The sequence below is a fragment of the Dendropsophus ebraccatus genome, chromosome 10 (genome assembly GCF_027789765.1).
Source record: "Dendropsophus ebraccatus isolate aDenEbr1 chromosome 10, aDenEbr1.pat, whole genome shotgun sequence".
In the NCBI taxonomy this organism is placed as follows: domain Eukaryota; kingdom Metazoa; phylum Chordata; class Amphibia; order Anura; family Hylidae; genus Dendropsophus; species Dendropsophus ebraccatus.
Window position 1 is genome coordinate 74,226,441 of NC_091463.1, and position 27,874 is coordinate 74,254,314.

At 44.9% G+C, this 27,874-nt stretch overlaps 1 protein-coding gene across 8 annotated transcripts; it reads right to left on the reverse strand.

Moving 5' to 3' along the window:
* Nucleotides 1–27,874, reverse strand: ZNF541 (zinc finger protein 541). Of its 8 annotated transcripts, none has more exons than XM_069943355.1 (15): nt 27,585–27,874; nt 22,389–22,539; nt 21,619–21,814; nt 17,173–18,304; nt 15,071–15,235; nt 14,626–14,929; nt 14,310–14,367; nt 9,192–9,313; nt 6,806–6,909; nt 5,517–5,592; nt 4,652–4,740; nt 3,467–3,607; nt 3,282–3,391; nt 2,581–2,644; nt 1–212 (listed from the first exon to the last, which is right to left on the reverse strand). In XM_069943355.1, exons 2-15 carry the CDS (start codon nt 22,528–22,530, stop codon nt 174–176), a joined length of 2,742 nt encoding a protein of 913 aa, XP_069799456.1. In that variant the 5' UTR covers nt 22,531–22,539; nt 27,585–27,874; the 3' UTR covers nt 1–173. The 8 variants fall into 8 exon arrangements, with proteins under 8 accessions (XP_069799456.1, XP_069799454.1, XP_069799455.1 ...); XM_069943353.1 differs by having other exon boundaries at nt 27,550–27,874; XM_069943354.1 differs by having other exon boundaries at nt 27,531–27,874.

Genomic DNA, 27,874 nt, shown 5'->3' on the forward strand with positions numbered 1-27,874 from the left:
CTCATAAGGAGAGGTGCAGCTGTGTGTCCACTGTGACCAGGATGGCAAAAACATTTCTGAGCCTCTCAACACTGTTAAAGGGGGCATTTACGCATTACGTAGTTATGGTCTGTGTATGGAAGATGTCGGGAGTTCTAAATCACTGTCCGAAGCTGATTTTCCATGGACTGTATTTATGGAATGTGTGAATGCCCCCTAACCAAGCAATAAATCTGTAAAAAAAAAAAAAAAAAACTTTTTTAACTTTGTTTTAAACCATGTAAGGCTAGGTTCACACTATGTTTTTGCAATCAGTTTGATCTGTTTGTTTTTTGTTTTTTTTTGTTACAATGGAAGTCAATGGAAGAATGGATCAAAATGGATGCACACAAATGCATCTTTTTTTTTGTTTGCTAAGTTCCCACACAGTATTTTTGCTCAGTATTTTAGTCATTATTTACCATTTAAATGGCGGCCATTCACTAAATTTTAAGTGTGTGAACATGGTCTTTCTGAGTTTTCAATCCAATCCTGGTTTTGTTTGTAAAATACTGTGTGGGAACATAGCCTAAAGCTAAACCAGGTAGTGAATTACTCCTGGTTCATGTAGTCATCCAGGGGGAAATATACACTCTCTATTCCTCATTAATTAGGATTACTAGCAATGCCAACATTGTGTCTATGGTACAATTTACACAGAAAGATTATCTGCAAAAGATTTGAAGCCAAAGCCAGGAATAAATTTGAAAAGAGGAGAAATCTCGGGCTTTCCTTTATGACCTGATTTCTGTTTAGTCTGTTTCTGGCTTTGGCTTCAAATCTTTAGCAGATAATCTTTCTGTGTAAATGGACCCTATGACCATACTACTTATGAATAATGCAACAACTGCAAGTCTAGTTTAGGAACTTGGTTAAGGACCTTTGAGGGTGTGTTCAGATTTTAACCAACAGCCACTTGTTACCAATAATCCTAGCAACATTGTGCGACTATTGGTTAAGAAATGGGGTCGTGGTTTCAACTGTGTTTAAAACAAAGATGTGGAAACACAGCCTAAAAGGGCCAGCAATTGGCCAACAAACAAGAATATGGTCGATGGATCACGTCTTCTGTGTAGCCATTTAAATCCTCGTGATTAATGGATGATTGGCTGGTGGTAATGAAATTTAAAGGGGCTGCACAAATAATCAAGAAGTTGCTTCTGTGGCCTGGCCTTCAAGTGACTGAGTAAAATAAATGCTCATTAAAGGGGTTATCCAGGAGTAGAAAAAGCACAGCTAATTTGTGCACAAACTCCGCCACCCATCCTTAGATTGTGTGTGCCATAATAATTCAGCTCCATTCACTTAAGTGGAGCTGAGCTGCAGTACCGCACCCAAACTGAAGACAAGAGTGTGGCGCTGTTTCTATCAAAAAGTGCACATTTCTCTATGCCTGGAAAACCCTTCAAAGCGACTCTGTACCCACAATCTGCCACCCCAAAACCGCTTGTACTCGGATAGCTGCTTTTAATCCAAGATCTGTCCTGGGGTCCGTTCGGCAGGTGATGCAGTTATTGTACTAAAAAACTACTTTTGAACTGGCAGCCCTGTGTCCAGCGGCCGGGTCTTAGATTGTTTATGCATTAGGCTGGCACAACCTCTCTCTCCTTCCTTACCTCCCATCCTCCTCATCATTAGGAATGCCCCAGGCAGATTTTCTACTATTTATCACCTGTGTAAGCACGGCACATGGGCTGGATTGTTAAGGCACCTGTGTAATTTTCACTGCAGAAGAATAGGAAAGAGGGTGGGGAGGAGGGACAGAGAGGTGGTGCAAAGTTAGGGCACACACACTCTAGGGCTGCAAGTTTAAAAGTTGTTTTTTAGGACAATAACTGCATCACCTACCGAACAGACCCTAGGACAGATCTTGGATTAAAAGCAGCTATCTGATGGTACAAGCGGTTTGGGGGGGGGGGGGGACAGATTATGCGTACAAAGTCACTTTAAAAAGCTCTGATCATAAAGATAGGACCTCATTGTCATACAGCCGTTGTCCATATAGCCTTGGGAGAGGAGGACTTTGGGTATAAGATACTGTTTCTGTCCATACTTTATCACTGGAAGATATAGCTTCTTACATAACATTTAGCTGTGCAGGACACAGTACTGCTGGAATGTAAAGGGTCAAAGAGAGGAACCAAAAAGTTCTAATAAAAAAATCACAAACCTCCAATAACCAAAGTTCTGGGTAACAACTGTGCAGCCTTTTATGCTGCCCACCGCTATATCCAAGCACCTTTTGAAGCTAGTTTGCCAGATATTCCTCTAAATTTTGTCATTTTAGTGAAGTGCTATAAGTTAGATTTTTCTACATAAATGCATATTTTATCATCCTACAGAACTCTATGGCAAAGGTGTCTGCGAATAACAGCAAATGTATTTATGTGCTCTATGAGCTGGGAAATATAGCAGTACTGTGCCCAGACTTCTAGTGAGGACCCTATGTCACGTCACTATGCCAGGAGTGGACTGTCCCTATAAATTAGTACAGGTCTGTATCATGCGGTCAGATAAACATGAGATTGATCACTTTCCTTGTTCTTAGCTGAAGGTTCTTGCCTTTTGTTCCTGCTGTCGGTGCTTCTTCATGTGAGCATTTCGGCTCTTCATTTTGTCAAATACTCTTAAAAAAAAAAAAAAAAAAAAAAAAGAATAGTGGTTGCTGACCTTGTCATGGCAGGTTACACGTTGCAGTGTTAAAATGTATTATTACTGATGTCCGGGCTCACAATTCCTCCCACTTATCCAGAAGAGAAATGCAAATGCTCTACATCCATTCTCATGTAACTACTTGTCTAACTTTAAGTGTTAATGGGGTTAAAAAAACAACAACCTACAATTGACAACTTTTCCCAGCCATAAGTTATACATGTCTGATCACAAAAATTGGGACAACTTTTTAGATGCATGTTAGGGGTTGACACTAAAACACCTATAGGGGGAGATTTATCAAACTGGTGTAAAGTGAAACTGGCTCAGTTGCCCCTAGCAACCAATCAGATTCCACCTTTCATTCCTCACAGATTCTTTAAAAAAATGAAAGGTGGAATCTGATTGGTTGCTAGGGGCAACTGAGCCAGTTTCACTTTACACCAGTTTAATAGATCTCCTCCATAGTCTTCCTAATGTGATCTAGGCTTAAAACACTATTTAAACCACCCAGCCAAAGCTTTCCATATAACTATGCCTTCTACACTATTGCCTATATGAGAGTGGGACTGGCATTGTTTCAGAGGACTCACTGTGAACCAAGTAAATACCTGTTGCACTCTTGACATACAAATTTGATAGAATATTCCCAATCTCCGGTTTCCTTCTGGCTGCAGATAGGCGTCTCTTTGCTCTTTACTGTAACTCCCAGGTCAGGCTGCTTTTTCCATAGAGAGAACAATATTACTAAATACAGCTGCTGGAAACCAGAGCAGAAGCCTCTTCCATTGCTTACCTTTCCTTCATGAGGTTCATCTCCATTCATGCGCTGCTCTGTGCTGAGTGCTTGGTCTTGGGCCTGGTGTCTCTTGAAGCCGATCATATTCTTCCAGGTGTAGTAGTATTCCACACACTGATATACGCTCTTCTCTGAAATCTATATAGCCAAGGTTTAGTCTTGTTTTAGGACAGGAAATAAGTAACTAACAAGAAACAAAGTCACTGACATGGGGACAGAATTATGTATTGCCCCGGGCCAATCATATGTACCCACGAGCTTAGAACAGATGCCCTTTAAGGTAAGGTTAGACAAAAACTTTGGTTGCATGACATGAAGACTGCAATATTGCTGTGTGACCATCACAAGACACTTAAGTTTTTCTCCACTGACTTCATGCAATGCTTGTAAGTTCTTTGCAATTTGGCAATTAAAAAACATTTTTTACACCCAAATCCCAACAATAATGTAGTCGGGTAAAAGCAAGTTGTGATTTGCTGTGGTGTCACATGTGACCCTAACCTTAAGGAACCTTGCCTGTCAGCCTATATCGGCCCAATGACTTATGGAAAAACCAGTGAAGATCAATTCCCTTTAAAAAGGCAGTACACTATAAGAACACATAGATGCTATCCAGAAGTAGCAGCACACCATGCACAGGTTGTATGGAGTATTGCAATATCTTGTGGAGCAGTATAAGGCTATGTTCACACAACGTATCTTTTTATAAAATCATGGCCATGATTATTACGAATATATATGTTAGCTCTCCGTCTATGGGATCCCAGCCGAAGCATACACACATGGTATACGCTCCAGCTGGGATCGCTAGCGGTGCCGCAAAGAACTGACAGGTCACTTTTCTGCTGCCGCTATTCAGTGAATAGCGGCCGTAGAAAACCATGTCAGTGCACACTATTGAGCAAGTGGCTGCGGCCGCACGCTCAATAGTGTGCAGTGGGCAGTTCTGATGCGTGCGCGCCCGTGTCAGAACTCTGCGGCAGGAAAGATCATCCCGTTGGTACTGCAGTATCGGCCGGGATGAAGCTCAGGAAATGCGGCCAACATGATCTCTGTCCCCTATAGCACAGCCCCTATACCAGCTGAAGGTGCTGCCTTTATTTCATGTACCACTTACACTGTAATAATTATTTGGGGGTGTATTTTATGGCAAATATTAAGAATAGTTTGCTGCATCCTTACCACTGATTGTATATAGGAGAAATTCTTCCTTTCCTTGGAATAAGCTTTCTTAAATTGACGTTTCTCAGCTGCTGACCAGTGATCTGAACCTGCAGAAAACCTATACATCAGTCTGCAGATCTGTACGAGCAAAAAAAGAGTCAGAAAGATGCCAATAACAGGTCGGATGATGCATCGGCCCATGCCTACCGTACGCTAGGCAATCTGCTGCTACGTGTACAGGCTGACAAACTGGGATTCATGATATTAGAGATGAAGGGATCTGTCTATAAGACGCTGATGTACTGCTCCATTTCCATATAATGTACCCAGGAATATCTCATCATTTATTACAACAGCACATACTGAAAAGATGAGAACCCCTCTCTCTCTAGGCCTCCGCATAACCGTCATGCCCTTCTCTAACCTCCTTTCTACTATCTATAGGCCAAAGAGTAAAGACACAGACCGGCACAGCTAGTGATGCCTCTAGGAGTCTTTTCCCACTATTGCGGGTGAACTGCTGGGTGCAGTGGTGCGGAGGGGTGCGCTAGATGGGGTGCTCAGCCAAAAAACATCAATGTCCAAAGTAATCTTAGTGTAAAGAGGAAGCGGCACTCACCATGAAATCGTGCAGAACATTGTGCTTATTTATTTCGGTAAATTCATAGTTGCACACAGATTAGCAGGTAAGACGCCAAACGGCTATGATGTTGTTGGTGACAGCAGTTTCACGTTATCCAACGCTTCTCCCGACGGGTCTGGAGAAGCGTTGGATAACGCAAAACAGCTGTCACCTACAACATCATGGCTGATTGGCGTCTTACCTGCTAAGCTGTATGCAACTATTATCTATAGGCCTGTGAAAGGGTTAGGGTTTTCTTACCAGCATAGTGATAATCTGCAAGACACCGAGGCAGAAGTTTAAGAGGTTCTTTCATTAAAAGTTTATCCAGCGCTTCCTGGAACCAAACATGAGAAAATAGGTGCCTTATTTTTTTCATCTTATTTATTTCGTCTGTCACGTTTATTATACTTGATTTTAAACTCCATGTTTTATATGTACAGCCTGGAATTAAAGGGAAACTCCAGCTAAATATTTTTCCCTTAAAATCAACTTGTGAAAGAAAGTGGAAGAGATTTTTAATTTACTTCTATTAAAAAATCTCCAGTCTTTCAGTACTTATGAGCTGCTATATGTCATAGATAAAGATATGTAGGACATACAGCAGCTGATAAGTACTGGAAGATATTTTAATAGGCGTAAATTAGAAATCTTTGGTATTTTATGACACCAGTTGATTTAAAAGGAAAAAAAAAATTCGCTGAAGTTTAATAGAGTTAAGAGTCACTGTCGTTTGTAAAAACGGCAGTGACACCTAAATTACAGTAATTATCATTATTATCATTACTATTATTTGGAAAATTATTAATTATTGCAATTTATTATTATTTAAAAACATGACTTAGGGTGCCTTCACACCTACCGACTCGCAGCGTTAATAACGCTGCAAGTCGGCTAGGTCCTGGCAGATCACTGTCAGTACATACACGCAGCGGTCTGAACGACCGCTGCGTGTTTGTAAATCTGCCGGCTGCTTAACCCCTTCTGATGCCGGCCGGCCGCCTCCCGCTCAGCTCTGTATACATTACCTCCTCACTCCACGGGGTCCCGGCGTCCTGCTCTAGCGCCCGGCCAATCAGTGTGTTGCCCTGCCGCAGCCACTGATTGGCCGGGCGGGAGAGCAGGACGCCGGGACCCCGTGGAGCGAGGAGGTAATGTATACAGAGCTGAGCGGGAGGCGGCCGGCCGGCATCAGAAGGGGTTAAGCAGCCGGCAGATTTACATTCAGACCGCTGCGTGTATGTACTGACAGTGATCTGCCAGGACCTGGCCGACTTGGTAGGTGTGAAGGCACCCTTATGGTTTACACAGACAGATTTATCTGACAGATCTTAAAAGCCAAAGCCAGGAATGGACTATAAACACGGAACAGGTCATAAAGGAAAACTGAAATCTCTCCTCTGTTCAAATCCATTCCTGGCTTTGGCTTCAAAAATCTGTCAGATAAATCTTTCTGTGTAAACGCACCATTACAATGTATTTAACCTTTACTAAAGTAACAACATCATTGCCGCTGATCAGTAGAGCAGGTCTGAGACTGAAGGACTCACCATGACATTGCCCTGGCTAAAATGCAGACAGTGCAGACTGAGCTCCAGGTTGCAGCCTCCCCCGGGTACAGCACTAGAGCAGGCAAGATTTACAAAATTGGACACTGATGAAGCAAGAGACATTAACAATTACCAGGGATTCATATAGACAAATGCACTGGATTAACATTGTTTTACATGTTTATTTAATCCACAGAAATACAGGGTGTTGTAGTAAAATATACCATATTTTGAAGTCTTTAAAGTGAATGTGCCACTAAGGATATTAAAAAAAATTATTTTATATCACCTAGCCAATTTCTTTTTATGCAAATTGTGCCATTTTTTGCACTGGAGTCGGGCCTGGCGCACCCCTAGTACACCGAATATTGGTACACTGGGGAAACTGGGCCTACCTATAGTGCATAGAGCAGCCCAATTTGTGTATGGGCAGCGATTTAAAAAATGGATGGCGCCACCAGGATCTCACCCCTAATTAGGTGACATATTAAAAAAAAAAACCTGTATATCCTTAGTCCTATCGCTTTAAATGGCCATTGTCACTACTATTAAATAATGTTCCGCGTACTTTCAAAATGTAAATCATCAGGGGATGTGATCTAACTATATATGTTTGCAATTTACATTAATTAATTAATTTATTGTCTATTAGTTATCATGCTGTAAAACAAAGCTATACTTACTTGTATCCAGTTCACGGTTTTGTCTACCTGCAATACCTATAATTTAGTAAAGTGAGCGTGCTAGTCCATCTAGGTCTATTGCAGACAGTCGTTAAACTGCTACTACAGCTATTGCCCCCGGACGAAGGCAACGAAACGCGCGTCGGGGTGGTGGCGTCCTGGAGGAGACATACGATATTACACTGCAAAAGGTATCTGACTGGCTGGATCCCTGGATATGATGGGGTGGGGCCAAGAGATTAACTAATTGGCTGTGGGTTTGTTTATGAATTGAATGCACTAGCACTTTATTTGCAATACAAGTATCATAATACCCTACTGTATGAGATTTCAGAATTCATCCCCCTGGTTTGTGATGCAAGTTGTAGGTCAAGGGATCCCAGCACATGTGATGTGGTTACAATAGAAATACCTCCAGGATAGCCGCCGTTTTTTTTAATGTTTGGTTTATCTCTCTTGTTTTAAATATATATGTGAATTGTTTTAAATGTGTATTTAATAAAGACATTTTTTGCTACGTAAAATCAGTATTTGTTTTCTTTTTTGGTCATTACTTGTATCCAGGTCCAGTCCAGACTAAACACAGAAAGACCTGGCCTGTACAGTGTATCAAACAGCGCAATTGACCGGGACATCCTGTGTTAAGTCTCTGTTTTTTTTTTCTTTTTCAACCAGCACAAGATGAAAAAGCAGGAGATTGGACCTGGATACATGATTACGTAAAAAAAAACATCAACTGTTGATTTAGAAAATTATTACAATAGTGACACTTTAAATCAGCAGGGAACGGAATATTCTACATCTTTGCAATTGCCTTCATTTCGGCTGTTTTCTATAAAAAAAAAATCGATGCTATAGCTATACAATGCTATAAAATCGAAAATTAGGTTTCATCACTAAGGTCATTTGGTCAAAAAATGCACAGCACACATAAGGCAAGCACTGAAGGTGAAGTCTGGCAGCAGGCAGGGGGGAAACATAATAACCAAGCACTCCACCCCACCCCCCTGCCTATGAAGCGCCGTCCCAGTGTCTACCGGACCACCACCAGAAGGCATTTTCCCCCGAGTTTGATGACATCTGACCCAGCTGATGGACAGCCCGCTCAGCAAATCAGTGACTGGAACGGTGTGCCGCCCCAGTCACTGACTGGCTGAGCAGGCTGTCAATCAGTTGGGATGTAACGTCAGTTGAAAAGAAGATCCTGGAGCCCGGCGGAGGTCTCAGAGCAGCGATCCGGCGCTGGATAGGGACAGGTGATTAGTGGTGTTTATTATGAGATGCCTGCCGTGTTCTACAATAATCTGCTACAGACCTTACTAGCAGCTGCTTGGCAAAACGCAGCTTGTCAGTTGCTGCAGTGTAAGGGTCCATTTACACAGAAAGATTATCTGCCAAAGATTTGAAGCCAAAGCCAGGAATGGATTTGAAAAAAGGAAAAATCTCTGGCTTTCCTTTACGACGTGATCTCTGTTTATAGTCTGTTTTTGGCTTTGGCTTTAAATATTTAGCAGATAATCTTTCTGTGTAAATGGACTCTTAGATTTGTCCATTACCATAGTGCTCCAAAAAACAAAAGCCCTTTTTTCTGAGAAAAAAAAATCATATAAGACCCCGTCTTTTTTTTGGGAGAAAAACAGTATATATGGCCATGCTGGATGTAAACACATCATTGTCCCTGTAACTTTTGAGGAAATTCTTACTTTCTTCAGTGTTTAAGCAGGGTCTCCAGACCAAATCAGCCTTCTCCTCTTCTCTTTCTAGTCCTGAGTGACCTCTGCACTCCGGGATTACTGCCTGAAACTGATCTCCGATGTTAATGTGCCTTGAAGAAGGAATATCCAAAATGTATTTTTATTATTAATAATTTTTAAAGCACCCTTGATTCCAGAGCGCTATACAAACAATAGGGGTTAACAAACAGGAACATTACGAGAACGGTGAGTACAAAACAGTACAAGATCTGTGATTTTATGGTGAGTACAAAAACCCTTTCTTGTTGTGCCTATCATTGGGGGACACAGCAACAGTGGGATGTACAAAAGCAGTTCCAGAGGGTGGGGAGAAAAGAAATAATCCCTATGTGGCCCGCCTAATCCACGGCGGCCTGCAGAACTTTATGGCCCAGACTGGCATTGGAAGAAACTAAGACATGGACCTGGTAGAACTTGGAAAATGTGTGAACCGAAGCCCAGGTGGCAGCCTTACAGACCTAGCATAATAAGGCCTGATGATGAACAGCCCAAGAGACTCCAGTAGAATAAGTGACCCAAAAGAGAAGAGCCCTTCCACGGACATGGTAGGCCTCGGAGATGGCTGCCCTGATCCAACGGCCAACAGTGTTTTTGGAGGAAGCAAGCCCTTTGCGTGGACTCTCTGGAACAATGAGTAAGGATACAGAGAGGCGGAAGGAAGCTGTGATGGACAGGTTTATCCAAAACAAGGTCCAAACAACAATCCCTAGGATGGGAAGGTGCTGGACAAAAAGTAGGCAGGACAATGTCCTCATTAACATGAAAAGGAGAGACGACCTTTGAAAGGAGGGAAGGAAGAGGGCGTAGGACTAGATAACATTTCTCGAAAATCGGTCAGAAGGGGGGACTGGGACCACAATCACTTGAGGGAGGAGTTTTTCACCCGAAAAAGCTCTGAAAGCCTTGTGGAAGTTTGGGAGATTTGATGCGAAGAATCGTGGGAGTGGAATGGACAGAAACTCTATCTTTTACCCTAAGGATAACCACCTCTTGAACCCACACATTGGTCACACAGGCAAACCACATCTCCTTGAAGAAGAGCTGATGACCCCCCCCCCCCCCCCCCACTCAAGGGAAAGACTCAAGTGGGGAAAGAGCCTCAGGAAGAAGACTTGGGGGGCAGAGCCCTTTGAAAAGTGGTAGTTGGGCTGCCTGGGCATGAAGGAGGGCTTCCTGGAAGAGGGAGCAGGAGGAGTATCCTTAGCAGGGCAATGACACGCAGCTGCCTAAAAGGAGCAGAACCTGTTGGAACGCCTAAGAGGCTGGGGGCGTCAGGAGGAAGCAAGGAGCTCTTTCTACCAGTAGCGTCTGAAATAATCTTGTTCAGCTGCTCACCAAAAAGTCTGCTGCCTGCAAAGGGAAAGCAAGTAAGAGCCTTTTTGGAAGCCTCATCAGCCAACCAAAACTTGAGCCAAAGAGAGCGGAGGATGGCTACAGAGTTTGCCAACACCCAAGCCGAGAGGCAAGTCACTTCTTGGGAAGCATCACATAAGTACTTGGAGGCATGAAGGATTTGCGAGGCTACAGAAAGCAAGTCCTCACGAGGAGCATCCAGAGAGGTCGTGGAGTAACTATTTGTTCCCAGGAGACTGCAAAGGCAGGGCGCAGAGCTGAACCAGCCGCAATTAAGGCAGACTTGGAGACGGCCGTCCACAGAAAGGTGGGGGCTTCGGAGAAGCATCAATCATAGCAGAGCACGCCAATGGGAAGGAGCAGCGGATGGGCGTGCATTCTGTCTCCCCTGACACCATAAGCGTGCGCCGGCCCACACTGCAGCCTAGTTCTTGCCAAAGCTGGGCACTAATTTTGAGGAGCAGGCCAGCAGCGGAGAGCCAGTGGCACAAAGCGCCAGAAATGTAGACTTCCGGGAGCCTTGGGGAACACCGGCTGGGGAGCAGGGGAAGAGAAATGCAGCCCAGGGAGAAGAGGAGTGGAAGCCGGCAGTTAAATGGTGCGGAGCCCCATAAAAGGGACCCCAAGTAGAGCAGAGGGGAAACTGAGGTTACGGGGACACGGGCAGCCACCACTGAAGAGGAGCTGCAGCCAGGAGGTCCCCAGGGAGGGGGGGGAACCATGGTGTGAGGGGACGGGAGTGCTGTGTGTACCTTTTACAGAAATGTGTCTACCTGCTACGGACACCAGACTAAAACTGAGTTTGGTGTCTGTAGGAGGGTATAGTCTGCCAGGCAGAGTCACTTTTTTATCTATCTTGTTTCGCAGGCAGCCCATAGCATACAGTAGCGTCTGCTGCCGACACTCCTATTCCACAGCAGCGGATTGTTGCTGTATCAGTCATTTGTTTTTCAACATGTTGAAAAACAAACGACTGCAACGATCAGCCGACATGAACGATGTCGGCTGATCGTTGCCTTCTATTCCACGCGATGTTCTGTGGAATAGGGACTTAAAAGTGTGGTGAGGAGATCAAGAAGGGTGCTGAGCTAGTGACACCAAGGGATGAAAGAGTTTGTAGGAGGAGAGGATGGTCAAATGTGTCGAAGGAGCACATTTGTATTGGCGGGAGGCTTTGGAAGTTAGCTGGTCATTGGCCACTTTGGTGAGGGAAGTTTCTGTAGAGTGGTAATGGCAGAAGCCAGACTGTAGGTGTCAAAGAGCTAGTTGGATGAAAAGTGGGAAGATATGTCATGGTAGACATGTTGTTCTAGGAGTTTCAAGGCAAAGGGTAAAAGTGAGATGGGGCGGTAGCTGGAGAAGGAGGCAGGGTCAAAGGATGGCTTTTTAAGGATGCGTGTGATGGTTGCATATTTATATGGAGATGGGAAGATGCCAGTGGTTAGTAATAGATTGAAGAGATGACTTGGTGCTGGGACAAACACTGAGGAGAGGTTGGGGATAAGGTGGAATGGGATTAAGTCAAGTGCGCAGGTGGTGAGTAAGAGATGATCGAATTTGCCGAAGTTCGGGTTCGTATGAACCTGAACTATCGGCTTCTGATTCCTGCTGTCTGTAGCCTCCGTAAACAGGGTGGATACAGCGTAAGGACCGCCTGGAAAACTGGGATACAGCCTATGCCAATGTCTGTATCCCAGTTTTCCGGGTGGTCCGTAAGGCTGTATCCACCCAGTTTTCCGGGCGGTCCATAAGGCTGTATCCACCCTGTTCACGGAGCGGGCAGACAGCGGGAATCAGAAGCCGATAGTTCATGTTCATACGAACCCGAACTTCGGCAAATTCACTGATGAGATGAGTTAGTGGGGAAGAGCACTCAACAGGCATGAGGAGAAATGAGGGGACTGTAAGGTGAAACTTTCTCGGATGTCATCAATTTTCTGTTTGAAGAATATGGGCGAGATAAGAGATGTAAGGGATGGCAGCAGGGGATGAAAAAGGGTTTGATGGTGTTAAACAGTTTTCTAGAATAGTAAGGCAAAAAGGATATGAGGAAAGTAAAGTAATCCTGTTTGTAGTCCTTGTCTGTGTGTCTGGAAGTCTTCCTTGGAGTGGGTTGTCTTTCAGTGATGCTTGGTAGTCCTTGACACTCGCCTTAGTTGTTTGGTTAGGTAGGTGTGTCTGTAGATGCGTTGTGTGTGAGGGAGTCAAAAGCTGAGGTAATTCTGGAATTCTAAACGGTTGTGGCTGCATCAGTGTTCTTAAGAGAAGATATGGTGGAGAGTGGCAGGAGGGAGTCAGAAAGGTTCTTGACTGGGGGGGGGCAGTTAAGGGAAAGAGAGGAGAATTTAGGAAGTTGTGATTAGAGATGTGGAGAGGTGTGCAAGTGATGTCAGATATGGGACAGAGGCGGGTAAAAATAAGGTCCAGTGTGTGACTATTTTGTGAGTGGCCATAGAGGACCATTGTGAGAGGCCAAAGGAGGAGGTTAGTGATAGGAGTTTGGAGGCAGCTGTTTAAGATGTGTTCATGGGGATGTTGAAGTCGCCCATTATGACGGTGGGAATGTCTGTAGAAAGGAAGTGCAGTATCCAAGTGGTGAATTGTTCAAGGTTGTTGCAGAGCCTGATGGTTGGTAAATGATGGCCACTTGGAGGTTGGAGGGGGAGTAGATGAGGAAGGGGTGAGGGTGAGGGTAGGGAAAGGAGGAGTTAGGGTAAAGGAGCAGTTCTCAATTAGCAGGAGGCCAACAATGCCACCCTGTTTGTGGCCAGAGCGATGGGTGTGTGGAAATTGGAGCCCACCGTAGGACAGTACGGCAAGGGTCAGTATGTCGTTAGGGGTCAGCCATGTTTCAGTTAGGCCTAAGAAGAGTAAGTTGTGGTAAAGAAAGAGTTGGTGCCAGAGTACAATGAAGAAAGAGACAGGGGGAAAGAGGGTGGGGAGGATGAGTATGGTGTTAGATAAGCGGCGTGGTGTAGAGGAGGATGATGGATGAAAGGAGGGCAGTAGGGTGCATGAGATCCAGCAAGAAGGAGCAGATACAGAGAAAGTAGGTGCGAGTAGAACAGGAGGTATAGGTGTTGGAAGCATTTTGAAATAAAAGATTTAATGTATGGAAAAAGCATAGCAGGAGGGTTCAGATCAATGGGTAAAAGGGATGGAGAAATAAAAAGGTTATTGCTTGTTGTGGGAGTTGGCGGGTAAGAACAGTTTGAAGACAAGAGAAGCAAAGGAAATGGCTAAAATGGACATTGTGGGATAAGAGTGAGCAGGAGAGACAGTATACAATAAAGTCATCTTCTGTTCACTACTGGTTCCAATTCTGGTTATAATTCTGCTATACACTTAGAATGGGGAGCACAGATGACCCAGGTCCCACAATATATAGCGATTTAGCTAATCACCACTACCAGGTGTGAAACATGGGGTGGGTGGAGACTGGAAGAGTTGAGTAAAGACAGGGGGGTCACATAAAGCAAACTAATTAAAGCAAACTATTTGCATTCACTGCTTATAGCTGCCAATGTAGATGAGAGTAAAACCAGACAAACCAAAAAATTACAGACACAATTCAGCTATCATTGAAATGGTGGGGGTAGTAGTGGGGGTTCCAGTAATGAAGCGAGACATACCAAAAAATTTAAGACACAATTCAGGGACCAATGAAGTAAGAACATTTTATTGTCAGATAAATCTAAAAGGTGGAGAACTTACGGCTGGACAGAAAACTCTATGCTGTCCTTAACCAGGCAGATTCCTCCGGTGTCTTTCTCTGCAGATGGAATACACTCTGTTACATCAATACCATGGTGTCTATGTTTCTTTATGTTATATAGAGCAGTGCTTCTTAATTCCAGTCTTCGTGGCCACCAACAGGTCATGTCTTGAGGATTTCCTTAGTATTTCACAGGTGATATAATTATACTCAGTGCATCAGGTGTCTTTGTATGAGATATCCTCAAAACATGACCTGTTGGTGGTGCCATGAGGACTGGAATTGAGAAGCACTGGTAAAGAAAGCAATACTCACCAACAAGACTAGGAGGATGGTACTTAGTACTGGAAGCAGAGCTAAAAGTGTTAAAGTAGAGGCCTGTACCTCGGCGGGTTGGGCTCAGCATTGGAGGAGGCGTATACTGAGGCTGCAGGGCAACATGGTGGAGACAGTCAGAAATCGGAGTGTGTGGTGAGCGCATACTGCTCTGGAAGAAACCTAAGGGGGTAGCGTTCTTTTCTTCGACAGGAGGGGGGATGTATAATGGCTTAGGATAAGGTCTTATCTTTTTCCCTTCCTGAGTAATATATTTTTCTGGAGGATTTCTAATTCCAATAACCTAAAAATCAAAGACAAGAGCTGTAAGGGTCCATACAGAACAACAGGGACCCAATATGGAACCAACAGCAACCAAAATAATTTCTTAATCTTCGGAGCAACTCCTTCAAGTACACCTGGACGAAAAGCCCTAAAAACTCACCTTGTCCTCTCCCTGATGTCCCTTCTCAGAGAAGGGCACAGACACAGGGATAACAAGGTGTCCTGCAGTCCTGGTGTCCTTTGTAGTCCAGGACCCTGTCTCTAGAGATTGTACTGTGGCTTCCACTTTATGTTGCTGGATTCCCATATCCACCTTTTGATCATCCTATAAAAGAAACAATATTGTAATACTTTAAAACCACATTCACATCTGTATCAGAGGCTTCTAAAGCTTAGGAGTACATGGCCACTTTGGCTACAACATGGGTCATGCAGTGAAAGATCGCCATGTCACACTGCAGGGATAAGGCTGGGTTCACACTACGTATAACGCCGGCTGTTCTGTGACCCGTCCGGGTCTCAAAACAGCCGGTGTTACTGAAGATCATCCCAGCCGGTACTTGAGTATGTGCGCGCCCACATCCGAATTCACCGCTGCACGCGATGGAGCATGCGGCCGGAGCTGCACGCTACATTGTGTGAACTGACAGGTTCTCTGTGGCCGCTATTCAATGAATAGCAGACGCAGAAAACTGAGATGTCAGGTTTTTTTTCGTGCGGCCGGAGGAATCCCAGCTGGAGCCTATACTATGTGTATACAATCCGTCCGGGATTACATTCATTCAAATGCAACCTAAGTTTTGCATAAATCACGTCCGTTGTATAGTGCAACAACGGCCGTGATTTATATAAAACATATGTTGTGTGAACATAGCCTAATGCTGCATTTCATCTAATTTAAGGGATTAGGATCATGTTGCAATCCACATGTAGGTGCAACCGAAAGTCACATTAATCCATCTATAATCAATTTCTTGTGGGTGTTGGGTCATGGCCACTAGTGGGTCCCCAGGATAACTACCCAGTCTCAAACTGCTGGTACCCCCTTCAATCCAAGTCTCCCATCAGAATGGAGCGGCAGGTGACACTTTTGTTGCTGCTCCATTCATTCTCCATGGGAGTACAGAGGTTGTCTATTTCTACAGGGAGATTGAGAGGGTCCCAGCAGTGAGACCCTGCAAGCTGATAGTTATTCCCTATCTTAAAAGTGAGGACATACCTTGTATTTAACTTGTAATAGTGGGAGAACCCCTTCAAATGGAAATATTGGTTGTCTCCAAAATCTGTCTGCTTCCGCGGTGTGCCGGCTGTATGTTACTATACGTTGTATTCCTACAGTGTGGTGTGAGGACTGCCCAATTACTAATTTGTACTATTGCAACTAGGTGTGTGAAAGGGTTAAAGGGATTGTCCCATCTGAACATCCTATACTTATATGCTGTGACACAGCATATGGGTATCCTAGAGAATAAGATCACATAGCACAGTATCGCTCCAAGGGCGCCCACTGTAACAGACTAAACTGAAACCTATATTACATAATAATCTATTCACATAGAGTGTTGTAAATAAGCAGCCACTTTTCTACTGGAAATTGGGATCATTGAGTGTCAGCTAGAAAGTCAATGCACTGATAAAAAGTCTATGACAGGACTTAACAGAATGAGCTGTGTACAATTTTTTTACCAAACTTCTCCAAAACTAGACCTTCTCACATGGCACTGTAATAATAAAGATCTCCATAGAAAATAGCAGTACCTTATATGACCCTTTGTATGCACTTTTACCTTTCCTGTCTCTAGAAGCCTTGTAGACTGGTGACATCTAGTGGTAGCAAATCAACACTGCACGGATATAACCTTGATACTACCCTACCCTTATAACCATGTGACCTTGCACATGTGAATAATGCTTATTGAGACTGTTTGCAACTCTCATATACATATACATCCTACTCCGTGCCATTTTCAAGATCTTTGCTCACTGTTTACATCCAGAGACTGAAAACCTGTCTACATTTTATCTGTGACACAGGTGAATGGCCAATAAAGCCTGATACACTGTAACAAACCACTCAGCCTCCAAACATACACAGGAATGTGTCAACTCAATTACAGCAAGCAGAGATTTGTAACATGATGAAGAATCATGTTATACTCTTTTTTACTATTATGTGGTGGGACGTCTTTGGCTATCAGTAGTATAGATAGTGTAGAAGTCCTCAGAACTGCCATGACATCCTGCAAAACTGTTTCCACTCACCCCCTGGCTACTGATAGAAAGTCTGTCCATTCTCTCATTTCCTTGGCATTTATATGATTCAGGAGGCCGCTGACTTAGGGACCCTATACTAGAAAGATCAAACCACAACTTGTCCTTGTTCATGGCTGACATGCACTGAATTGTCCCAAGCTTCAACAATCTTTCACTCTTGCTGTATGGTGGTTGTTGACTCCCTTGTCCAGTGACTCTGGGTTGGTCTTTTGCTGGACCAGCTTGGATTTTATTGGTCACATTTTCTGCAGCCCCAATGATCCTGGATAATGGTGTCCCTCCCTGAGGGTCTCTCCGCAGGTCACCAAAGCCTCTTGTGCCACTTGTTTGTGGAATACATTGATGTATGGACATAATGGGGAGACCTAGGGGTGCAGTTTGAGATCTCTCAGGCTGAGAATGTGCCAGAAAAAAGTTTGCTGGATTTTGGACCTGGAATTCAGAATTTTGACTGGGCTGTAAAGTAAGTCTTGTGAAGTCTGCCCCTTGTGTGACTTGTGAGTACTGTACCCTGATAGGCTCATGTCCATAGATTGCCATGTGCTTATTATTTAGGTATCCTGCGGAGGACTCTTTATATCCTCCATTTACTGTGGCTTCATCAATAGACCTAGTCAAGTAACTGTTCTGCTGATCCTGCATGGACTGGATTTTTTGACTTTGCAGAATAAGGAGGTTCCATAGAGAGTTATCTGCTGAAGGCCTTGGGTACCTGACATAGTCTGGATCATTGGAGACTTGGCAATTTGAATTAATTGAAGTATAAGTGTTCATGTTGGCAAAAGCTTCATTCGAAGTACTACTATTTGAAGTCATCATTTGGGGGACTTGGTTGACCGTGGGACTTTGCATGACCACCATATTTGATGTGAGCTTCTGCTGTAAGAACTGAGTTACTGGGCCTCCGATGATTCCGCTGTTGGGCATGACTGGTGGGGTGGAGGCAGTCTCTAGGTCTTTGCTTGGTATTAAACAAGGTCCTTGCTGTTGTTTTGTCAGCAGTCCATGGTGAACCTCGCAGTGTCTCCTCAATGACCTGAAATTACAATAGCTCTTGCTGCATCCAGACTCTGTGCAGGCGAATGGCTTTATCTTCAAATGTGTTAGCATGTGTCCCACCCTAAAGACAAGCAAAACGGTTTGCAGTAAGTTCAATGACAGCATTGGGCATAACTACAGACACTGCTACGTAACATCTTACACAGATAACTCCAGCCAAGAAGAAATGTTATCTTAGTTTCTCCTCATCCACACGTCAGTTTTTCTGTAAACCGGGAACCTGATTTATGAACAGAAAAAGGGACTCTATGGGGTGGTCCAAAAAGGATCCCTGCGTGGACACTGATGTGTTCTGCTAAAAAGTAGGACATATATGGTCCCCTTTGCAGTCAGGGCTCCATAGACTTGATCCCCTTCACAGGAGTGCAGTCTGGCTGCCACTTACCTCTTCCCAAAGAGAACACAGGAACATGTTAAAGGAGAAGACTGGCAAAAATAAATATAATTCGGTGCAGATAGGGAAGAACGTAATAAAGTAAACTTACCTGTCCCCTTGCCCCCGCACTGCCATATTACCGATCCTGCATCTGACACTGGACCTCATTTTCCCACAGCTTCCTGATAAAAAGTACCAGAGCCGGCTGATAAGTTGCCCGCTTGGTCAGTCAGCGACTGCAGAGGTGTCCTACCCCAGTCACTGACTGGCTGATTGGGCAATCCACCAGCTGGGTCATGACATTGCAAGAGGGAGTGCTGAAGGAGGCCAGCGGGGGTCCGGGAGTGGTAGTACGGCACTGCAGGGGCGTAGGGACAGCTAAGCATACTTTCTTTAGTATGTTCCCCCTTCTTGCACTAGATTTTTTACTTTTGCCAGACTAATTTTTCGGCTTGACAACCCCTTTAATGTATATGAGGAAGATTGGAGAGATAACGTGTATTGAAGGTGTATGACCACCTTAAGTATCCCATATCTCTCTGAAACTGGCAGTAATCTAAAGTTTAGTTTAGATTCTAAACTATTCTAAAGTCTACATCTAACAAACGTACATCCAAAAATAATGACTCCCAGTACCATTAGCTGACCTCTTCGTCAGGGTCACATGTTTTCCAATAGCCAGGACCTGTATAGTCAAGCAGCTGGATGCACTCACTTGTGCTAATGTAATAATGCCTCCATACAGTGATGGATCCAGGGCTGTGGAGTCGGTAAGCCGCGACTCCGACTCCTGAATTTTATCAGGACCAACTTTGACTCCTGCTCCTTCATAACTGGCTGGTCATATACCAGGGGAGTTATTTATCACACTGGCTCAGCAGCTTCTCTCTAATGTCCTACATGATCCTGGGGCGACTTCTGAGTAAATAAAGGAATACTGTATATAAAGCAGATTCTCTTGTGTGTGCAGTGGATGCAGCCAGTCTCCAGCCTCCATGTCCTGAACTACTCACAACAAGACTAGATGGAGCAGGTGGTCTTTTTCTGCTGACAGTCTTCTATGTTTCTAACTACATATTCACCATACTTAAAGAAACACTGCTAACAATGCCAGATACCTGTAATATAGAGGTCAGCCGTAGTGATATACAGGGGGTCACACATAGTGATATAGAGAGGGGTCACACATGGTGATATAGAGAGGGTCACACATAGTGATATAGAGGTCACACAGTGATATAGAAGGTCACTGTGGAGGCACACAATAGCATGCACACACACACACACACACACACACAGCCTGCTGCAGCCATAGCACACATACACACACACAGCTTGCTGCAGCCATAGCGCACACCACACACACTCACACTCGGCTTGCTGCGGCCATAGCACACATACACACAGCCTAATGCAGCCATAGTGCACACACACACACGCACAGCTTGCTGCAGCCATAGCACACATATACACAGCCTGCTGCAGCCATAGCACACACACACAGCCTGCTGCAGCCATAGCATACACACACAGCCTGCTGCAGTCATAGCACACGGCCAACCTACTGCAGCCATAGCACGTGCACACACACACACACAGCTGCAGCCATAGCGTGCACACACACACAGCTGCAGCCATAGAACACTAAAGAAAAACACACAATCTTCTCACAGAGAGAAAACACCACACTGAGGACAGAGGTTACTGCTACACTACTTATGTCTTCTCCTCCTCCTCTATATTACACAGGATATCTTCATATTACACTGCTGCTCATATAGTCATCCAGCATCCAGGAAGAGAACAGCACAGATCTCCCCCCACACAATGGACTCTTCCAGCTCAGAAACAAACTGCCAAATAGTGACTGACAACTTTTCCATGACCCCCCCTTATGTAATAGGGCCAGTGTCCTATTGGAATGTTGTTCATAATATATATTTATGAGCAAAACTTGTAAAATTCATATCAAAGCTGGAGTCGGTACATTTTTTTCCAACTCCGACTCCAGCCAAAACTAGCTCCGACTCCAACTCCAACTCAAGCCAAAACTAGCTCTGACTCCGACTCCAACTCCACGACTCCGACTCCACAGCCCTGGATGGATCCGCAAGATTTTATTGGTATACAAAAGACAGCAATGTGCATCAATCATTTCGGACATTCATGAGGCATTTCTATTAGCAGCGCTCTGGTCCTGGCTGTTGGAGAACATGTCAGAGGAATCAGAGAGGAGCAGAACAGTGTAGATTTCATTAAAAAATTATATCTTTTTTTTTTTGTTTACTGGTGACATATACATATGAGTTCTATTTATCTGACAGCAGCCTATAATGTGCTTTATATTGCACTAAAAATCTTCTATTAAAGGGGGTTTCCCAACATAATTGCTCAATGGTCTTTTCTCAGGATAGGCCATAAATAGTTGATCGGGTGCTGATACCTGGTAACAATCGACCACGTGGGAGATGGAAGGTCTCCAGCAATTCCAGAAATGTTCACTAAGTAATCAAACAACAAAGCGTTTCGATGGATACAACCGCCTTGATCTATTGCTACATAGTTGACTGGATGAGGTGGCGGCTTTCGTCAGTCACATGCAGTGCGGAGGTGCCTGGTACTGGCTCTTTCTTGCTTCTTTCTGGGGTGTTAATACTTGGTATCTCTTCCAATCGTCAATCCCTTCCACAGTTGGATCTATACTGTAGACAGGGCCTAAAGCTGATCGGCAGGGCTACCAGGTATCAGCACCCCAAACCTCAGATATTGATGGCCTATCCTGAGAATAGGTCATCAATCAATTTTTGTGCCTTTAATGCATTAATGATAGTACACACTATTATATATGCTGAGGACTATAGATATACAACTGAACACAGCATGTAATCTAGAGCATAAGCCGTACGTGTTACCCTACCCTAAAGGTAACCTACTGCAGATGATAAATAAGCAGCTTCTTATTCAAGCCTTGTCAGTTTTTATTACTCCATAGTACATACAGATGGTCCTGTCTCTTGAAGGCTTTCTTGCAGACCTTACAGATGTGACTTCGCTCCATACTGTGGGTCACGATGTGTTTGTTGAGGGAGCTTGCACTGGAGAAGACCTTTCCGCACACCTTGCAGTCCAGCACAGTGGCCTTCTCTTTGCAGGGCTTGTTCGGTAGTAACATGCTGCCATCAAAGAGGCCAAGATCTGGTGGAATAAAATCACAGCTGAATTAAAATGATTCTTTGTGTCTGGCTGATGCAGGGATGCAGGCCTTGAGGGGGCGGAGCAAGACAAGAGGTACTCCAGCGAAAATCCTTTTCTTTCAAATCAGCCGCTATCAGAAAGTTTTAGAGAATTTTAATTTACTTCTATTAAAAAAATCTCAAGTCTTCCCGTACTTATTAGCTGCTGTATGTCCTGCAGGAAATGTGTTTTGTTTCAGTCTGACACAGTGCTCTCTGCTGACATCTCTGGCCGAGACAGGAACTCTGTCTCGGTTTTTTATATGAATCCCTATAGAGAACCTCTCCTGCTCTGGAAAGTTCCTGTCTCGGCCATGGCACCGAACATAATTTACTAATTAATTTACATAATCAGCGCTGAGGCTGAAGGTAAGAGAACAATCTTCATCCTCAGTGTCTGACCATATAGTAACACCAGGTTTGAGTGTTCTAACTTGTAAGTTTCCCTTTAAGCTTCTACATTGCGATATATGTGCTGGGCTCAATCATAAACCATAATAAGACACAATTAAAGAATATTCTTTTTTTCAACAAACCTGCTTCCCATTTATTATTACCCAGATTATCACTCAACACGGCAGCAGCAGAACTGGAGCTGGGATCCGGGAGCAAAGGCTGCAAAAAATCACTGACGGGTGGGCAGGTATCCCCGCTGAAGTCATCCCTATATAGATCCATCTTCAAATCCTACAACAAGAAATAATGGGGCAGATTTGTGTGTGTTTTCCTTCACTATGGCACATCATGTGCCACGTCACTGCCTGGCTGGGTGCCCAATCCGTTTTCTCTATACACTTCTAACTAGTGAGCAGGTGTCCCGCTCGGGTCCCTCCAGCTGTTGTAAAATTACAATTTCCATAATGGCTGCACAACTAATGCTATTGTTTTGGCTATCCAGGCATGATGGGAATTGTAGTTTTGCAACAGCTGGAGGGCTATTCTAGCATAACTTTTCGCATGTTGCTATATGATATATCGTACGGAAAAATCATTTAGCGATCGTTTTGCGATCGCTTAAAGAGTAACTGTCATGTTTTTTTTTTTATTGCAGAAATCAGTAGTATAAGCGATTTTAAGAAACTCTGTAATAGGTTTCATCAGCCAAAAAAGCCTCCTTCTGTACTCAAGAAGCAATCTCCCTGCCTCCCCCCCTGACTTCTTATCTGTGCATTATCAGGCAAACACGTCTTCATTACAGAGAAGCCAGTGAAGACGGGCTCTGCTCTCTCCATTGTAAGCCTATGAAGGGGGGAGGGGCCGAGGGAGATGAGGGAGCAGGAAGAGGTGACATGAAGGTCAGCTGTTTGTAGACTCTCTGGGCAACTAAACTGCAGGATTCTGGGGTCAGAAAGGTCAGTGCTTATCTATGAACTTACTGAGAGAAGATTGCAGGGTGTTGTGCTGTGCAGGACTGCTCCATGCTCAGTCACTCCTAACAGCCCCTCCCCTTTCCATAGCCACATAATGGAGACAGAAATCCTGCTTCATTTGATGTGAGGGGGGAGGCTGGGAGATTGCTTTTTCACTACAGAAGGAAACTCTTTTAGTACATAAAACCTAGGGCTGGGCGGTATACCGTGAAAATACCGATACCGTCTCTGGCGTCGGTAAACCGACCTCAACTGCGCCAGGACGGTATTTGCGGTATTTCAGTGCTGCACAGTGTGCTGTATGTGTCATAGCACTTGCCGTCCCGCCATGCCTGACAGAGCGCCCCCCAACGGCCCCTGCGCCCTGCAATCCTGCACCAGCCTATAACCTCCCCAGCCGGACAGGCGCTGACCCGCTCCACATACCCGGGAGTGAGCGGCCGGGGGTACATAAGCTGTATCTCCTCCTCCCCTTGTAACCCGATCAGCATTGGTACGCTTGTGGCCCCGTCGGACGTTCATACAGGCAGATCCCGGTCTCTGGAGGAGGAGACCGCAGGATCATGTGATGGCGTCCCTGAGGGTGCTGGAGATGAATAGTGGGATCGGGGATCTGCACTGCGGCCCTAGATCCCGCTATTCAGCTCCAGCACCCGCAGGGACGCCATCACATGATCCTGCGGTCTCCTCCTCCAGAGACCGGGATCTGCCTGTATGAACGTCCGACGGGGCCACAAGCGTACCAATGCTGAGCGGGTTACAAGGGGAGGAGGAGATACAGCTTATGTACCCCCGGCCGCTCACTCCCGGGTATGTGGAGCGGGTCAGCGCCTGTCCGGCTGGGAGAAGGAGATAGAGCTTATTCCCCCCTTCTGCCCAGATCTCCCCCCCCTTCTGCCCAGATCTCCCCCCCCTTCTGCCCAGATCTCCCCCCTCTGCCCAGATCCCCCCCCCCAGCTGCTGCTCCCCCCCTTCTGCCCAGATCCCCTCCCTCTGCCCAGATCCCCCCCAGCTGCTCCCCCCCCTTCTGCCCAGATCCCCCCAGCTGCTCCCCCCCCCTTCTGCCCAGATCCCCCCAGCTGCTCTCCCCCCCCTTCTGCCCAGATCCCCCCAGCTGCTCTCCCCCCCCTTCTGCCCAGATCCCCCCAGCTGCTCCCCCCCTTCTGCCCAGATCCCCCCAGCTGCTCCCCCCCTTCTGCCCAGATCCCCCCCCCAGCTGCTGCTCCCCCCCTTCTGCCCAGATCCCCCCCCTCTGCCCAGATCCCCCCCAGCTGCTCCCCCCCCCTTCTGCCCAGATCCCCCCAGCTGCTCCCCCCCCTTCTGCCCAGATCCCCCCAGCTGCTCTCCCCCCCCCCCTTCTGCCCAGATCCCCCCAGCTGCTCTCCCCCCCCTTCTGCCCAGATCCCCCCAGCTGCTCCCCCCCCCTTCTGCCCAGATCCCCCCAGCTGCTCCCCCCTTCTGCCCAGATCCCCCCAGCTGCTCCCCCCTTCAGATCCCCCCCCCAGCTGCTCCCCCCCCCCTTCTGCCCAGATCCCCCCAGCTGCTCCCCCCCCCCTTCTGCCCAGATACCCCTAACTATTTCTTGTAATTCTATAATACATATGAATGCTCAGCTTAGCTGAGTGTGCATGAGTTATTAATGGAAAATCTGCATAGCTGTATACTTGTATATACATATCTTGTAGTGTGTGTGCATAAATACATAAATAATACTGTCACTACAGGACTTGCATATTTGAGTATACAGCTACGTAAACACTACAGGATGTGTATATACAGGTATACAGCTATGTACACACTACAGAACATGTATATAAAAGGTATACAGCTATGTACACACTACCGGATGTATATATACTGGTATAGGGCTATGTACACAGTACAGGACATGTATACAGCTATGTTGCTGTATACCTGTATATAAACGTCCTGTAGTGTGTACATAGCTGTATATACAGATACTGTACTATGTACATAGCTGTATACCTGTGTATACATATCCTGTAATGGCTGTATACCTGTATATACACGTCCAGGTCTCTACTGAGACCCCTAATAATGACAAATAATAATAAGGACAATAGCCTATATGTCCCAGCCTTGTGTTGCTGCTCAGTGAGTTACTTTTTTTAATAAGAGTATAAAAAAAAAGTATCACTAGGTTTGCACGGTCAAGTGGGTGTGGCTTGCAAAAGGGGTGTGTCATAATTATCGCTCAGTTATCGTTACCGCGGCTATATGTACGATTAACCGCGATAATAATTTAGGCCAATATCGCCCAGCCCTAATAAAACCTATTACAGAGTTTCTTAAAATCGCTTGTACTGTTGATATTTAATGTTTTAAAAAAAATGGCCCTGAAATGACAGTTACGCTTTAAGCCTATCTCGCACATAGGTTAAATCGGTGAACGACTGTTTACCTGGAACGATCTGCAAATTTTTTGCGAACGACGATTTGATAACATGTTTTAAGATCAAAATGAACGATTTCTCGCTCGTCTTTTGATCGTTCGCTGCGTTTACACGCACGATTATCGTTCGAATTCGTTTCATTTTCGTGCAAATTCGAACGATAATCGTTCCGTGTAAACGCGGCATAAGAAAAGATCCTTCTGGATTGTTACTTCACAGGGGAAGAAGCCTTTCCTATAATGGCAAGGTGAGGAGAGCTGACACAATGCGACACGTCACATGACCAGAAGCAGAAAGATTACTGTATGGAATTGATCATTGTATGGATAAATAGCCGTATATACTTACATATACAGACTAACAATTTTCCATACTATTAAATGTAGCTTATTACAAGATTCCAAATACAGACGCATATTATACCCGTGTTACTGTCATATTTTGCTTTTCTTTAAAGGGGTATTGCCATCCCATCATAAATGTGGGCCATAGTGTAGACAGGGTATAACACATATATACTATGCTATATACACTAGCCAGAAAGTCTCTATGAAATGTCAAAGGTTTTTTATAACAACAGGTACACTTTAAGGAGCCTTCCATGTATATGAATTGCCCTGATCCCCTTTAGGGAATCTTCCATGTATATGATTTGCACTGATCCCCTTTAAGGAGCCTTCCATGTATATGATTTGCCTTCATCCTCTTTAAGGAGCCTTCCATGTAAATGATTTGCCCTGATCCCCTTTAAGGAGCCTTCTATATATATATGATTTGTACTGATCCCCTTTAAGGAGCCTTCCATATATATGATGTGCCCTGATCCCCTTTAAGGAGCCTTCTATATATATGATTTGTACTGATCCCCTTTAAGGAGCCTTCCATATATATGATGTGCCCTGATCCCCTTTAAGGAGCCTTCTATATATATGATTTGTACTGATCCCCTTTAAGGAGCCTTCCATGTATATGACTTGTACTGATCCCCTTTAAGGAGCCTTCCATATATATGATGTGCCCTGATCCCCTTTAAGGAGCCTTCTATATATATGATTTGTACTGATCCCCTTTAAGGAGCCTTCCATGTATATGATGTGCCCTGATCCCCTTTAAGGAGCCTTCTATATATATGATTTGTACTGATCCCCTTCAAGGAGCCTTCTATATATATGATTTGTACTGATCCCCTTTAAGGAGCCTTCCATGTATATGACTTGTACTGATCACCTTTAAGGAGCCTTCCATGTATATGACTTGTACTGATCACCTTTAAGGAGCCTTCCATATATATATATATATATATATGATGTGCCCTGATCCCCTTTAAGGAGCCTTCCATGTATATGATGTGCCCTGATCCCCTTTAAGGAGCCTTCCATATATATATATATATATATATGATGTGCCCTGATCCCCTTTAAGGAGCCTTCCATGTATATGATGTGCCCTGATCCCCTTTAAGGAGCCTTCTATATATATATATATGATGTGCCCTGATCCCCTTTAAGGAGCCTTCCATATATATATATATATATATATATGATGTGCCCTGATCCCCTTTAAGGAGCCTTCCATGTATATGATGTGCCCTGATCCCCTCTAAGGAGCCTTCCATATATATATATATGATGTGCCCTGATCCCCTTTAAGAAACCCTCCATTCACAGTATATGAAATCCCAGGATCAGGATGGATTTTCAGCCTTTGGATATAAACCATATTGTACATTCACTTACAGCAAGCAAAGCTCTTATAAACATCATCAACTGAAACACAGTATATTTGCTGAGTAAGCTAAAGGTATGAGTGATAGTGATGATATAATGATGGCCTCCAGCTCTGACAATGGCGGCTGCATACAGGAGCCCCTCATTACACGATATGATGAACCTGCCTGGCAGCTGCTGCTCTACCTTACTACAGAATCCACAGGGCAGAGTACACACACCCTGGCTCCAAGATGGCCGACAGCCTGACACCGCAGGGCCGGGCACACACACCGCGCTGCCCCGTCTGCTGGCTGCTAGTTGGCCGGAACGCTCCTCTCAGCTGCGCGCTCATTGGTCAATACGAATCACATGACATTTCCAACGGCCTCCGCAGGTTACAGACGTTCCGCCAATAGGGCTCAAGGGTGATAAATCTTCAGTGTGATTGGTTTAAAGTCACGTGCTCAGCGGAGGAGTAGTGCGAATGGACTTGGAAACGGCCAGCGCCCTCTGTAGGTAATGTGTGGAG

What these genes read in the sequence shown, in the direction of transcription:
- ZNF541 (XM_069943347.1), bottom strand. Translation starts at nt 27,399, where the DNA reads ATGATGTTTATAAGAGCTTTGCTTGCT. An exon ending in CTGCTTAAACACTGAAGAAA is followed by an intron (nt 6,910 to 9,191) that starts GTAAGAATTTCC and finishes TTGCTTCATCAG; the next exon opens with TGTCCAATTTTGTAAATCTT. An exon ending in TGCAGATTATCACTATGCTG is followed by an intron (nt 4,741 to 5,516) that starts GTAAGAAAACCC and finishes GGTTTTCTGCAG; the next exon opens with GTTCAGATCACTGGTCAGCA.